Source organism: Oratosquilla oratoria, chromosome 30 (assembly GCF_046742065.1).
Source record: "Oratosquilla oratoria isolate Oo_2021 chromosome 30, ASM4674206v1, whole genome shotgun sequence".
In the NCBI taxonomy this organism is placed as follows: domain Eukaryota; kingdom Metazoa; phylum Arthropoda; class Malacostraca; order Stomatopoda; family Squillidae; genus Oratosquilla; species Oratosquilla oratoria.
This window is the reverse complement of record NC_134806.1, coordinates 3,745,536-3,762,190: the sequence shown is the minus strand read 5'-3', so window position 1 is coordinate 3,762,190 and position 16,655 is coordinate 3,745,536. Positions and strand designations below refer to the sequence as shown.

The following is a 16,655-nucleotide window of genomic DNA, read 5'->3' as shown; positions in this document are numbered from 1 at the left end:
TGTCCGCTTTGTGTTCCCTGAGTCTGTTGTCAAGTCCTCTGTATGTCTCTCCGTAGTATGCACAGTTGCATCCATTGCAGAGAATTTTGTATACGATGCTATTGTCATGGTTCGTCTTGATTTTGTTTGTGATCAAGTGTCCTATTTTCTTCCCTGTGTCATTTACTATGATAAGTCCTGTCTGTCTCAATGTTTTGGAAAGCATGTGAGAGAGGCCAGAATTAGGAACCACAATGTATGATAAATCTGTCCTCTCTTCACTTTCTTTCCTCTGTCTGATTTAAATGGCTTTCCGTAGTGATGTCCCTAACATGCCCTCTGGGTACCTTAGGTTCCTGAATGCAGCGGTTATGTATTCAACTGAATACATAACCGCTGCATTCAGGAACCTAAGGTACCCAGAGGGCATGTTAGGGACATCACTACGGAAAGCCATATAAATCGGACAGAGGAAAGAAAGTGAAGAGAGGACAGATTTACGATACCTTGTGGTTCCTAATTCTGGCCTCTCTTACATGCTTTCCAAAACATTGAGACAGACAGGACTTATCATAGTAAATGACACAGGGAAGAAAATAGGACACTCAATCACAAACAAAATCAAGACGAACCATGACAATAGCATCGTATACAAAATTCTCTGCAATGGATGTGACTGTGCATACTACGGAGAGACATACAGAGGACTTGACAACAGACTCAGGGAACACAAAGCGGACATTAGACACCACCGAGAAACAAACACTCTAGTTAACCACATAGACACAGAGGGACACCTACCAAACTGGGAGGGATCCACCATTCTAGCCAAAGGACTACACAAGAAACAACAGAAAATAATTTAATCACTTTACATTGCCAACCACAAAAACACAAACAAGAGAATTGGTGACTTAAAATGGACAAAATCTACTGCGACACATGCCCGCCAAGAATGGCTTCCCAGACTCTAAGTAGATACCGTTTTCCCACTTCTGTCTACCCTTTCCAGCTTTCTTCCTTTTACTATGACGTTTCTTCCTATACCATGCTACCGTACTTTATTTCACATGCTACCAATTCACATATCCTCCATTATTTCTACTTTGTTCCTTCACCACTTAATATTTTCATCATTATCCTTACTATTCTCTTATTTTCATCATGATTATTTTGTTATATTCTTAATATTATTAATCACCATTTATTTTCAACATTATTATTATTATTATTATTATTGTTGTTGTTATTATAATTATTATAAAATATTTAGATTTTCATTTTTATCATTATTATTCTTATCATTATTATTACTATTTTTGTTACTATTATCACTGCTACAATTACGATTAATATTTTCATTGTTATCGTTAGTGTTGTCATCATATTTACCACTTGTTAAACTTTATCATTATTATTACATTTGCCACAATGAATATGTAATGTTCACACTTGTCACCAACTATGGTAACACGGGGAGGTAGTGAGGTCCACCCCATGTATAAAATGCCCACAGCCTGTTTGTACACCATTCCTTTGAAAAAGCATACCTGCGAAACTAGTCAGGAATACTCATGACTAAGACTCCTGTGTTTCCTACTCCACTTACATCAACCTGTCAGAATGTCTCAGCATATATATATATATACACACTCACACACACACACACACACTTTCAACGAACGGACGGCTTGACGAACGCTCTGAAGAAAAGTGCAGATTGTGGATACCAACGCAAAGAGAAGTGCCTTTTTGTATTTGCAGGGGGGGAAATTGCTCGTGAGGTAGTGGGAAAGTAAGGAAAGAGGAGAGGGGGAGGGATTGCTGGGGAAATGGAAGGAAATGAGGATGTGGAGGACTTGGCCCAGGCAGACGGGCGTAAGGTCAACATGAAACGACCACCGGACCAGCTCAGTGATGACGAAATGGCAAATAAAAATGTAAAGATTAGAAGTATAGAGAGGAGCAATACAGAAGAAAGTGACGAGAATATGTTCCAGGGATTTAAAGAGGGTGGGGGGGACACAACCCCCCCCGACTGATAAGACTAGAGGAGAGAGTTGATAAGGTGATCGAGGACTTGGAGCGTAAGTTAGGTAACGTAGACTCCATTTTCCAAAGAATTGAAAGGTTGGAACAACTAGAGAAGGCTAACAGAAACTTAACTGAAGAAATAGAGGACCTAAAAAGACAGTTAGGAAATGTAAAGGAGGAGAATGAGAAATTGAAGAAGAATAGTAATGAAAACAGAGAGAAAATAGCTACAGAAGCTAAAAATTGGAGAATAACTCAAGAAGGGAATAAGGTTTCATTCACTGACATAGTCAAACAGCAATTGAAAGAACATAATGAAGACTCAGTTATTAAAGTGATGAGACAGAAGGAGAATATAGTAAGAGAATTAGCTGACAAAAAGAAATGTATAATTATATTAGGAATGGAAGAGAAACATAACCCAGATAGAACCGCAAGAATCAAGGAGGAAAATGAAAGAGTAAGCAGTTTATTAAAATTAGTCCAGGAAGATGAACCAGAAATTATAAAGGAAATTGAGGAAAAATTCAGACTCGGAAAATATAGTACAGATAAGACCAGACCAATTAAGATTAAATTCAGGTCACAAACAACAGCAGAGAAAATTCTATCCAAGACAGGGAAACTAGCAACAAATGATCAATATAAAAAGGTATGGATAAAAAGAGAAATGAATAAGGAGGAAAGAGAGGCAGAAAAGCAGAAAAGAATTGAAGCTAAGGCAAAAAACGAGGAAAGAACGGAGTCAGAGAAAGAGAGATTCTATTGGAGAGTAGTGAACATGAAAATAAAGCAGTTCGACATACTAAAGAAAAACATAAGGGAAACAGAGAATACAATGGAAGTGGCAGAAAACTAAGAGTGTCTTACACAAATATAGATGGATTGATAACAGGATTGAATGAACTGAATGATTATTTGAAAGAAAAAGAACCGGACATAATGGGAATTGTAGAAACAAAATTAAAAGGCCCACTACCACCCAACAGTGTAGGACATGATACATACAATTATTGGATTAGAAACAGAGAGAAAAAACAAGGGGGTGGAGTTATGTTCCTGACTAAGAAGGATATAAACGTGAAAGGTGTCATATATGGAAAGAATACAGTAGAGATGATTATGATAGAAGTGGAAGACCGAGATAAGAAGAGCAGAAAATTTGTGATCAATTATGTGCCTCCGAAAACAGCCTCATGGGAGGAGAGTGAACATAAAAGTATGTTAGAGGACACAAAGATAGCATTAACTAAAATAATGGAAGACGGAGGAAGAATAGTTATGATGGGCGACTTTAATTGCAAAGAAATCTGCTGGGAAGAAATGACAGTAAAGAGTGGTGATGACTCATGGGGAAATGCTCTACTTGAGATGATTACTGACCATTCAATGACACAATGGATACAAGAGAACACTAGGTATAGAAATGAAGAAGAACCATCGAGGCTAGACTTAATAATTACATCTGAACCTAGAATAGTAGACAAGATTGAATATAAAACACCAATAGGTAAAAGTGACCACATATTGATTGAACTGGAACTTAATGAAGAAAAATATATGAAAAGAAATGAACAATATAGAAAAGGAAGAATGATGTATGAAAAAACAAACTTTGATAAAATAAGAGAATTCTTCCAACAAGAAAACTGGGAAGAAATATACAAAGAAGAAACAACAGTGGAAGAGAAATGGAATATTTTGACAAAAATTTACAAAAAAGGAGTGGAAAAGTATGTCCCAAGACAAAAACAAGAAAAAGAATATGTAAAATGCTGGTACAACAAAAGTTGTAGGGAGTTAAAGGACAAAAGAGACAAAGCCTGGAACAGATGGAAAAAAGACAGAAGACCTGAAAAATGGAAAATATATACTGGTTATAGAAATGAATATGTACAAAAGTGCAGAGAGGAAAAAAGAAAATATGAAAAAGATGTTATAGAAAAGTGTAAAGATCAACCAAAACTATTCTACAGATTTGTAAACAATAAACTGAAAAACAAACAAGACTTAGAGAAATTAAGACAAGGAGGAGTTGAATACACTGAGGAAATGGAAATGGCAGAAATTATGAACAAACATTTTAAATCAGTGTTTACAAGGGAAAATATACAACCTGAAGAGATTGAGTGGAAGGAAAAAGTCCCCCCTATGGAAGAAATAGAAGTAACAAAGAATGAAATATTGACACACTTGGGTAATTTTGATGTCAGAAAATCGCATGGGCCAGATGAAATAGCAAACTGGATTCTGAAAGAATGCAGGAATGAACTGGCAGACAAAATACATAGCATAATAAGCAGTTCCTTAAAAGAAGGAAAAGTTCCAGAAGATTGGAAAAAAGCAAATATAGTACCTATATATAAAGGAGGAAATAAAGAAGAACCTACCAACTATAGACCAGTCTCTCTAACAAGTACAATAGCAAAAATATGTGAAAGAATTATCAAAAGTAGATGGGTAAAATACTTGGAAAAAAACAACGTACTAAATCCAAGGCAATTTGGATTCAGACAAGGACGATCATGCGTCACCAATTTAATATGTTTCTATTCAAGGCTAATAGATATAATACAAGAAAGAGATGGATGGGCTGATTGTGCATTTCTAGACCTAAAAAAAGCTTTTGACAAAGTACCACATAAGAAGTTGCTTAAGAAATTAGAATATGAAGGAGGAATACAAGGTAAATTGCTAAATTGGATGGAAGACTTTTTGCAAGAAAGAAAAATGAGAGTAGTGATAAGAGATCAGCACTCAAAATGGAATGAAGTAATAAGCGGTGTCCCGCAGGGAACAGTTCTGGCCCCAATAATGTTTGCTATATATATTAATGATATGGATGAAGGAATTGAAAGCTATATGAGCTTCTTTGCAGATGATGCAAAATTACTGAAAAGAGTGAAAACTGAAGAAGATTGTGAATCACTACAGAGAGATCTAAATAAAGTACAGGAATGGAGTAGGAAGTGGGAGATGGAGTTCAATACAAAAAAGTGTAGTATAATGGAATTTGGAAAAAGCAAAAAACAGAATAACAGGATCATATAATTTGGGAGAAGAAGGAATAAAAAAAGTAGAAAATGAGAAGGACCTGGGAGTCATTGTTATGAATAATATGTCACCTGAGAAACATATAAATAAGATTTTTGGAGAAACTTATAATTTAATAAGAACAATCAAAGTGGCATTTACATACCTGGATGAAGAAATGGTGAAGAAAATCCTAATCACCCTGATAAGACCAAGATTGGAATATGCAGCAACGATATGGTCACCAAGTACAAAAAAATGTATAAAAAAACTTGAAAGAATACAAAGAGCAATTACAAAACTGGCACCAACACTCTCAAAACTATCATATGAAGAGAGACTACAAAAACTTAAACTACAGACACTAGAGCAAAGAAGAGAGAGAGGAGATTTGATAGCTATTTACAGAATCATGAAAGGCATAGAAATTACTGATAGAGAGAATCTGATAAAATGGGATGACAGAAATACAAGAGGACACGGAAAGAAAATAAAAAAAGACAGCTATAGAAGAGATTTTAAAAAGAACAGCTTTCCTCACAGAGCAATAGACAGTTGGAACAAGTTAGATGAGAAAGTGGTGTGTGCAAAATCAATACATGAATTTAAAAATAGTTTAGATAAAATGAGATATGAAGACGGGACCCCACGAGCATAGCTCCCCTTCCCGTAAAATACAACTAGGTAAATACAACTAGGTAAATACACCAAGAATGTTTTTCCACTTACAAGGGAGGTACCCAAATTCAAAAGGCATAATTTCACTCCCATCCATTTCATCCCCACCCACTCTATTCCTATTCACCACCCCTCCCTCTTCTTGGCTCCTCCCGAATGATGGGCCTATTGCCCTGGGTCAGAAGCAATGCAGCAAGACACAGCATGTCCTCAGCAAGGCTTCTTTATTTACTCAGTGATCCCCCCTCTCCATCCCCTCATGCAGAAAAAGAGATGGGGAGAAATCCCTTCAGGCTGCATCAAAATACCATTCACACATAACCACTCCCTAAACCCCCACCCACTCACTTCCATGCATTACAGCATCATTCATACATAACCATTTCCACTCGCCCCTATCTTCTCTCTTCTTTCCTCAACAGACATTTCTCTCTTTCTCAATGTCCCTTTTACCCCATCCATCCATCTCCTCTTGTCATTCCCTCCTGTTCAATCCATCTACCTCTGCCTTCCACACTTCTTTTACTAGTCTTTCTTCATTCGTTATTTCCATGTTTCTAAACCATCCCAATATTCTCTCATCAACCCTATCTCCAAACTCTTTTTTCACCCCCACTTTCCTTCTCACCTCCTCATTTCTAACTCTATCCAGCCTAGTACTCCTGTCATATTTCTTAGACATTTCATCTCAAACACATTTACACTCATTCACTCTCACCATTTCCCATTTTAACACAGGCTCTACTACTCTACCCATTCCAACCGTGGCATTCCTCAGGGAGATGGGACTGTTTGGCCAAACCATATAGGGAAAGACAACAACTAAATCTATATCCTTGATTTCCAATCATCATATTTAGATTTGAATTTGACTACTTGTAGGAATCTACCCCTTAGGGTTACATAGAGCAGGATGCATAGTACCATCACTCCATCCCATTTTAGCTGCCTTTACAACCCAAATGGGAAGACTCGGTGGCAGTATTCTTTCTTCCCCCTACCATGGGGGGAAGAAAGTTTAGTAAAAGAGGTGTGGAAGGAGTGAGCATGAGGGGGCGACTTAGGATGAGATGGATGGATGGGGTAAAAGGGGCTTTGGGAAAGAAAGGAATGTCTGTTGAGGAAAGATGGGAGGGGACAGAGGACAGGGGTGAATGGATAATAGTTGTATATGGATGATGATGTGATGCATGAGGTGGAATGGGTGGGGGATGGGGGGTGAGGGAGTATGTATGAGAAAATTTTGATGTAACCCAAAGGGATTCCTCCCTGTCTTCTCCTTTTCTATGTGAGGGGATTGAGAGGAGGGTTGCCAATTTAATGAAGTGGCCTTGCTGTGGATGTGCTGTGTCTTGCGACACTGCTTCTGACCCAGGGTAGTGGACATGATGCAGGGATGACCCATCATCCAGGAGGTGCCAAGATAAGAAGTAGGGAAGAGGGTGGAGGGGAGTGGAGTGTGATAGGGATGGAATGGGTGGGAGTGGTCTTTATGCCTTCATTTTTTGGCTACCTCCCTTATGAGGGGGAAAAAAGCCTTTGGTATATGTATGTACCATGGGGGACAGAGATAAAAATGGAAATATATACTCAAAGAAATTATATAGGACAGTATTAGGGGAGATAGCATAATGGAGGGACAGTAGCGATACAATAAAGTAACATAATTTCTCTGAGTAGAGATTTCCTCTAACATGGACAATACTATACAGGGTCTAACAGATAAATCCGTACAACTTCTTATCACATGTTTTAAGATTAATATCTCGGGTTATAATAAACAGAGAGTTATGAAATTTTCAGTATATTTAGAAAAGGCAATAAGAACAATGATTTCATTCAATGTAACCACCTTCAGATGTTATGACGCTTTCAACGCGTTTACGAAACTTGGATACAGCGTTGATGATCTCAGACTTTGATAATGAACCCACAGCCTTCTTGATGTCTGTCTTCAGGGTTGTTATACTTCTGTGTGGCTTGTCACATGCCTTGGCCTCAATTCGCGCCCAAAAATAATAATCTAAAGGGTTTAGGTCTGGCGAATTTGAGGGCCACAACTCTTTGTTCCAGAACTGCACATTTGACCCTTCGAGAAGGTTGGTGATCGTCTTCGCTGTGTGGGCTGGAGCCGAGTCTTGTTGGAAGACAAACTGGTTGCCACTAGCCTTATCTTTCATCCAGGGTATTATTTTCTCTTCTAGAACTTTGCAATAGACAACGGCATTGACTTTCTCCTTGGTGTTGAAGAAGTGAGTGAAGACGTCCCCCTCAGTTGACACCACACAGAGCACCATGACACTTGCTGGTTTCCTCGTCGTTGTCTTGTGTTGAACCTCTGAGGATGAGGCTATCCAGCGATCATTCCGCTTATTGAAAGTCGCATCAACCGTGAAAATCTTCTCGTCGGAAAAAAACTTGATGACTGAGCCATTCGACTTCATCCAGTTCAACAGCTTTTGGCACCTGGTCAAGCGGATTTCTTTCATTTTTCGTGTCAAAAGATGTCTTTTTCCTTGTGAGAATGAGGTTAATCCCAATTTCTTTAATGCTCTGTGAATTGTCATTGTGTTGACACCTCTCTTCTTTGCCAATGTCGATAATGGTAAGGCTGGATTTGCATTGACACTTCTCTTGAGACGAGCTAAAAAGCGAGGTGTTAGAATTCTGCCCCTTCTTGGCTTGTGAGCAGCTCGTTGGTCTTAGCCGGTCTCATCAAAACGTTTACAAACATCGTAAACAGTTTGTCTGGAGTATTTTAGCATCCTTATTATGGCGCTAGGAGTGTGACCCGCGCGACAAAGTTCGCATATGGCTGAAAGTTTGGCTTGTTCCATTGCTTAATGTTTATTGCACCGGTGCTAGTATACAACTGGCTAAATTATTAGACAAATGGAAGTATCTGGAAACAATCAGAATTGCCAGCTGTTACTTTATAAGTGCTTAAAACCTCTTCAAAGTGGGTACGGCTTTATGTGTTAGACCCTATATGTTGCTCTGGTCCAAAGGGGCACCCCATAGCCCCTAAAATATTGGCTGCATACTACTGCACAATTTGCAACCAATACCCCGCTTGCTGCTTTGCTTCTGACCCAGGACAGTGGGTGTGATACAGGGATGACCCGTCATCCATGAGGAGCTAAGATAGGAGGGAGGAAAGGGTGGTGGATGGGAGTGGAATGGGTGGTAGTGAAATAGGTAGGAGTGGGTATTTGCCTTTTGACTTGGCTACCTCCCTTATAGGGGAAAAAAACCCTTGGTATATAGATAGATTGAATTGATGTATTGTTCCAGCTTGGATTATATCACCTTCTAAGCTGTTCCAAGTATTTATGCATACATGTGGAAAACTGCATTTCTCCACATAATTTAGACATGTGGTCTTTCTTCATATGTTCCCATGACCTCTTAAAGCCCTTCCATCCTTAATCAAGAGATCTCTTCTGTCAATGCAATCTATCACCTTTAGTGACATGAATACTGTAACCATATTACCTCTTTCTCTTTGATCTTTCAAAGTTGGTAGACCCATCACTTCTAGTCTTTCCCTGTATGGTTTACTTGCCAGGCTGAGGACCTGTTTAGCTGCTGCCCCTTTTATTCTCTCAGTCTTGCTTAAGTTTATTTCTCTGTGTTTGCATTGCTATTATTTCTACTAAACTGTCCATGAATGCCTGTTTAGTTTCTTTTATCTTTTTGGAAAATTTTATGCTTTCCTAAGTTTTATGGTCCATTTTTGTGTTGTGTACTTCCTGCTTTGACTGCTGTGTATTCTATGAAGTTAGGTCAAGTTCTTTGAGTTGATAATTTTGTTTTTTGTACTAGGGCTATGTGTATGCTACGTCTGTGCAGGAACTGTTGCAATTCTGTTTGCTTGTTCAGAATGCTATTTATGATTATATGTACTGTGTTTAGTGTGCTAATTTCATTTCTATGATGTTTTTTAATTTTATTTCTATGATGTTTTTGTGTGGGTTTGGGTATGTATTTGCAGCAGGCCCAGTTTGTGTATTGGCCTGTGTTGTTAAATGTGATGCATTTGAAGTGAAACCAGGCTTTGCATGAGTCATATTATACTGAAATATGTCAATGACTTGTGTTCTGTGCATGAGGGATAAGGGTCTGGGTATTTCTGTCAGTGGCTAAGACAGGTTAGTGAGGGAGGACAGGCACTGGAGTATATCCCTCTTTATCTAAAAAAAAAAGTGTGGTAATTAGGAAAGGAGTTGATATTCAAAGCAATGTCAACAAAGGCCTGCTCTGGAGACGAGATACCAGCCCTTAGGAGGTTGCTCTTGAGGATAACATTGGTACTGGAAGGCAGTGCTCCTCTTGTGGGCAATTGTCTCTGCAGATTCAGTGGCACTATGTTGCAACCAATATTTATCAAGATTTCAACATATAAATCCAATGTTTGTGTAAAATAATGCCTTTAGAGTAGTCCAAATCTGTTAACTATTCATCCTTAATACCATCAGACTGATCTATGTAATGTTATCCAACAAAAAAAAATACAATTTCTTCTGAAATTGTTTCTACTCACTCGCATAGTATGCACCAGGCGTTGTGTAGTCTTGAAGTACGTGTAGAAGGCATAACTTAGTGTTGCACTTACCCCAAACCCAACAAAGTCACCAACATAATCCTTAAAAGGCATTGTCGCCTGACTTGTCACTTCCACGTCCTCTAAGCTGAAATAATAAAAATCCATGTACAGGGAATCCCCTAAAGATGAAACTCTGATATACATAGATTTAAAGGTATGAAAAGGAAAAAGTGAGGACAACTTTCTCTATACAAATGGCATATGCTTTGATGGTATGAAAAGAAGTATAAATGAATTATTAAAATACAATGTAGAACCAAGTCCATACAAGTGACTTCAACATACAAATTATCATTACACGAAAATGTTTAAAGGTACATATCTCTTTCATATACTGGGGGTTTCCAGTACTGTACTACAGAATAATGATGACATAAGGAAAATTATCCAGCAGGGAGCTGCCAGATAGGGCTGATGAAAGATTATTGGGATGGTTTGGGCACATGGAAAGAATAAGTGAAGAAAGATTAGAAAAAGAGATTTGGAAAGCAGAGGTGGATGCTGCACTTGTGGCAGGGTCAGAGAAGGGACTAAGGCAGTTAGTGACAGAGTTTGGGATGGTATGGGATAAGAGATAGTTGAAAGTAAAATATAGATAAAAGTAAATTCATAAGATGTACAAGGGGAGAGGGTGGCAGTAGGAGGAGAGAGAGGCCAGAGGAAGTGGATAGTTTTAAGCATTTGAGGTTGCATGTGGCAGGAAATGGAGGAGTGGGAGTAGAGGTAAACTGTTGGGTGATTATATGTTTTGGGGGATTGAAAAGTGTCATGAGAAGTAAGCATCTGGGAATAGATGCAAAGAGAAGATTATACGTAGGAGTGACTGTGCCTACAACACTGTATGGAGCAGACTTGGAATTTAAGAAAGGCAGACAGAAAATTAAATGTATTTGAGATGTCTGCCAAGTATAGCAGGGATTACAAGGTTGGATAGAGTGAGAATTGAGGAGGTGAGGAGGAGGACAGGGATGGAGTGAGCTGGTAGACAGGGTTGATGAAAGATTATTGGGATGGTTTGGACACATGGAAAGAATGAGTGAAGACTGGCAAAAAGCAGGGGAAGAGAAGTGGAGGAAATTTTTGGAAAGTCATAAAGCAGTGGTGAATAATCATGTTCAAAGTATCACTCTATGCACACCTGATGGTAGTGTATGACCCAAGTGGATGAATCGAAACTTGAGTAAATTGATCCATGATAAACAGAAGGCTTGGGTATGATATAGAGCTAAAATAAATATTACTTCAGAAGAATAAGTATAATCAGATTAGAAATAGGGTGACTACGGAAGTTGAACAGCAAACTGAAAGGTCAGTTTTTGGAAAGGTCCAATTAGGAGGATTTAGGGGTTTTATTTCTTTAGATATGATGCCAGCACACCACATACACAAGACAGTGGCAAAGGCTAACAGTAGATTAGGTATAATCAAACAGAATTTTGAATAGCTGAACAAAGATATGGTTAAATCTTTATATTTGCCTCTTGTTAGAAATTTGTTAGACTACACTGCACAATGCTGGTCTCCTTTCCTGATTGGTGATATAGAGTATCTTGAAAAAAAGTCCAACACAGGGCCCCTAGACTAATCTCTGATTTTATTGGATTACCAAATGAGAACAGGTGCAGGAAATTGGGTATCCAGACCTTCAGGGACAGACGTTTAAGGGAGGACTTGATACAAACTTTAAAATTGTCAGAGGTTTTGAGGATGTTGACTGGACTAAATTTTCAGGTTTAGTAAAAAAAATTTGAGGGGTCACTGTCTGAAATTGGAACGACCAGCTCATTGGAGGTCAAACTTACAGGCGAACAGCTTTCAATATGCATTATAAAAGACTGGAAGCCTCTGCCAGAATGGGTTGTCATTTCTGGGAGTATTTCAAAATTTAAAGAAAATTATGATAAGCATGTTGGATTACCTGAGTTTTTTTTTAATATGTAACAGGAAGAGGTGGGGATCCTATAAGAAAATACTTCTTACTCCCTACATGTATGACTAGAGGTAGGTAATGTTTACATGGATGATCAAATTGGGTGACAGAAGGGATCCTACACACATTGTGCAACCAAACAGAAATTTGCATATTGAAAAATCATACATCTGCAGATCTTCATTTAAGAAAAGGGTAAATATAAAGCTGTTTGCCAGTCTTAGTTTTTTATTATCGCTACCAACAGTACTATTAATTTATTGTACTTAAATACGTGGTTCAAAACACTCAGAATGATAGGAGCTAGTCGATGATATAGGTAAGAACTGCAGCTGTTTACCTGTTAGATCAACAAACACCTTCAAAACATACAAAGATGTTTGCCAGTCTAAATCTTTTTTTAAATTGTTACTGGAACCACTATCAATTTAAGGTACATAGTTATAGGGCTCAAAATACTAAGAATGATATTAGAAAGCCAATGATAGTGTTAGAATTGCAGGCATGAAACCTAACCTAACTCTTGATAAATGTAAAGATGTTCACCCATTTTCATTTTTTTTTAATTGCCACCAATGTTACTATTAATTTGCAGTACTTACATATGAATGTTAAAATACTGAGAATAAGACCTAGCCAATGAAATAGGGAAGAATTGCAGCTGACTGTCAAACATTTTTATACAAAAAAAAAAAATTAGGTATACATTAGGAGAAAAAATTAAGCATATGGTGGAAGTGATACATTTTGATACTTATTCAGGATGCTGCCACTCTTTATTCATCTCTACAACACCCCTTTTTTAATTGAGGGATTAATCTTGCTTAACTAAGGCTGTATTGCATACATTAGTGCTTCTGTGTCTACATGCTACATACTATCAACATACCATGAATTATGCTGTATTTCGTTCGACTGGTTCAAGCGTTTTTTAGATATACAGTATTCTATACTACAGAAGCTGTCAATTTGGAAAGGGACTGGTCAAACATAAATATGTATCAATACGTTCATACTACGTTCCAATCCCAGTTTTGCCCGCCTATCTTATTTCGCAATTGTAAATTGTTCAGACGACTAAATGCTATCAACTTTCCACCGACAGAAAAAAAATTCTAATTTCTATTTCTTCTTGTATTCAACACTGTATACGTTATTTGTAATATGTATATCTCGATGTCCCTAATCATCAGATAATATAGATCATTATATCCAATACAATCGAGTACGTTTTTACGACTGACTGGAAATAGAATAAAAACGTTCGAGAGTATCAACTACCAAATCTTTCAGTTTACTAACACTAACAGCTGAGCATGTCAAGGTTGACTAAAACTGAAACTGAATCTAATCCTACGTCTGCTGTACTGTAGATTCTTCAAAACAACTGAGTTGATATGATAAACACAGGAAAACGAACTAAAACATACAAACACTAGTAAATACGGTATACATCACTAATATTGCCAATCAATTGTGTGCAATAGCAATTTCATGTACTATGGAGAATGAGTTCCGGTGGGTTTGCCATTTGATAATGTTTCAAAGTGACAAAAAAGTCATCCGAGTATGTATTTTGCGTTTGCACTCGACAAGTATCAAACACATAAAGAAAACCAGCAACAGAATACTTTATCAATTCAAAAAGTTAAAACTACTGAATGCATACTAAACAGCACCAGAGAGAAAATCCACAATTATTTCCAAAAGTGTGAAGTTTCTGACTCGGAGGTCAGAAGCAATTCTTGTCCAAGTGTTATCTGCCAATTTATAGTACCGAAGCCATAATATACTTACTTAGGTATGTTCAGGTATGTACTGAAGGCAAGTCTTTAGGCCTGTGTGCATATGCTCCATCTGTTGTTGAGTTGTTTGGTCCGTGGAAGGCGCGAGAGAGCACTGCTAATTTGAACTTCACATCTTACGTAGACATATCTTTTGTCCTCGATTAGACTTCCACCACAAAGTCCAACTTAGAAGTCCGCCTCTTTTTTTGTTTCATTCGTCTTTATGTAATCCAGTTGGGCTGGTCATTGTTGTCAGCAATCAGATGCAGAATAGGGTCAGTTTAAAATTTAATGGTTTGAGTCCCTCATGTGTAAAAGTGTTAGTGGGGAGATCTTAGTCATTTATAGGCATTCTTCTGCTGCAGGTTCTCCATTTTTTCAAGGTTTGCTGGGTTGTCATCCTCCCGAACCTCAATAGAACAGTTCACACATGAAACAGGAGGTAACGTCCACATGATGCCACTGTTAGGGGTGGCAGTGCTCAGAGCCACCCAGGAATAAAGAAGGAAGAGATCCCTCAACCTTCGGCGGCACCAGAGGAAGGTAGTGCCCCTACGAAGCTGAATGTTACCTCAGTAGGGGAGGGGGTGAGGTCCCGCCCACTTCTGTCGTGGTGAATGGCGAACCAGGGCGAAGTATGGCAGTGGCTCTGCACACTCAAGCAGGTAGCACACCGCGGCCCCACAAAGTTTGCAATACTCGTACAAGTATCGCTTTCCCTCGCATGACATTTGCCACCCACAACGATATCCAAGGCGGATCCTGTAGACGATAGATTCCACCCTTCTACCAGGAGGCAGGTGGACTGCCTCGTACCGAGTGACGAGGTAGCTGATTCCGAAATAAGATTTGTGTTGTGGTCGGCCCTGGCCATCAAATTGGCTTTCTTAATTGATGATGACGTCCTTTAATATGTGTGATCGTGAGTGTCAGGGGCAGTGTGATCCTGATGAACCTCGTCGCTGCCTTGACAGCATCACCCGCAATATTCCCTAGAATTCTGAATTCCCGGAATCCCAATATGACTGAGGATCAAGTGAAACTTTCCAGACCACTCAAGCTGCAAGAAGTTCAGCGAGTGCTGGATTGGCGTCGATAAGTAGACGTCATCTGTTGTCTCTCCAGACCGAATTACGTCAATAGTACTCCTTAGGTTGGTGTGGATCACGATTGCCCCCTGCCAGCAAAGATGGCATGCAAGCAGTATTGCTTAAGACGTTGTAACAGTCTTTCTGATTGGAGAAAGGGTGGAGTAGGAGAAAAAAAGTTATTGATACACGGGAGAAAAGCCAGGCCCTTGGGGGAACACTTAGTTGTAACAGTAAAGATTATTGGATGAATAAAGTCGTGACGTCGGTGCATAGGTGGCTTAATGAATGGATTGAGGATCGCAGGTGGGAGTCCCTTGGTGTAAATTGACAAGTCAAGTGTAAGATTATTCGGGAAGAAAAGAAGAAAAATTTACCTTCGTTTAATTCACCCCATCGAAAAACATTACTTTATACAGAAAGATACGGTGAAAGACATACATACTTAAGAAAAGTGATGGGAAGAAGGTTGGAAGTGAAAGAAGATATACAAAACCATAGAAGGGAACAGTAAACAGAATTAAACCAGTAATTGCGGAGAGACGGGGTGAAAGTAATAGTCTAAGCACTAGCGATCACCAAGAAAAATTATCTAATATCAAATGGGAAGAACTGAATAGCACAAATAACATGATAGTACCTGACTTCAGGAGAGCCAATTTTGAAAAGCTGAGGAAATATTTAGGATGATTGGTCACATACGAAGCCACCCTGGAGGACAACAACGGGGACAGCTGTCCAGATGAAAAGTATGGTGAGGTCAAGTATATGGTCAGCCCGGATTTCATTAGCCGTCAAGTCGGGTCACGGTGGGAGGTATAAGATCCCCAGGTGATGTCACTTGCAAGCAAAGACCTGAGGTCAATAGCAGGGTTAGAGATCTAGATAAAATGTACAGTAACCTAACCGCTAGAATGTTGCCCAATATAAATTCATTCCCTTCATAGGCTGAAAAATGAGATCGGAATAAAAAGAGGGCTTTGTGCCAGGAAAAAAAAACGGGGAAACACACCATAGATCTGAATATAACGATATGGTTAGACTGGCCAAAAAAGAACGCCCGCACAGCGAAATGCAACTACAAAGTTAGGTTGCCAGACAAGCAAGATCCAGCCCAAAGACTTCTTTCATCTTTACAGAATAAAAACTAAGGAAAGGATAGGCCTAGTTAACACCGACGATGTCTTCATGGATTCGGAGGCAAAAATGAGCGAGGCGTTTGATATATTTTCTCATGGTATCTACGACGAGAGTTAGATATGGCACCTAACTGCGACCTGATCTTCCCTGGGGATGAGAGAAGTAGACTAATCAACATTAGCATTAGCGAGGAAGTAGTTAAACAGACTGGTAGACTTAAAGCTACAAAACCCCCAGGTCCTGACGAAAATTTTCTGAAAATACTAGGAGCGTAAATTTGAGATTGCGACCAGTCAACGGAAGTATTTAGTAAATCGGTAGACGCTGGATTCGTGTCTATTTCTTAGGGACAGGCAAATTTTGTTTATGTTTTTCAAAAA

At 38.8% G+C, this 16,655-nt stretch overlaps 1 protein-coding gene across 4 annotated transcripts in view; it reads right to left on the bottom strand.

Moving 5' to 3' along the window:
- Window positions 1-14,542, bottom strand: part of LOC143040989 (mitochondrial E3 ubiquitin protein ligase 1-like) — a 32,233-nt gene extending 17,691 nt beyond the window's left edge. The window contains exons 1-2 of one of the 4 annotated variants that reach the window (XM_076212459.1): window positions 14,058-14,542; window positions 10,268-10,415 (exon numbers count right to left, since the gene is read on the bottom strand). In XM_076212459.1, the coding sequence (XP_076068574.1) occupies window positions 10,268-10,381 (114 nt within the window). In that variant the 5' untranslated portion in view covers window positions 10,382-10,415; window positions 14,058-14,542. Of the gene's footprint in view, window positions 1-10,267; window positions 10,416-13,149; window positions 13,497-13,562; window positions 13,582-13,690; window positions 13,788-14,057 lie in introns of those variants that run through there. The other 3 variants (XM_076212461.1, XM_076212462.1, XM_076212460.1) reach the window with 3 other exon arrangements.
- Window positions 14,543-16,655: the final 2,113 nt, after the last annotated feature.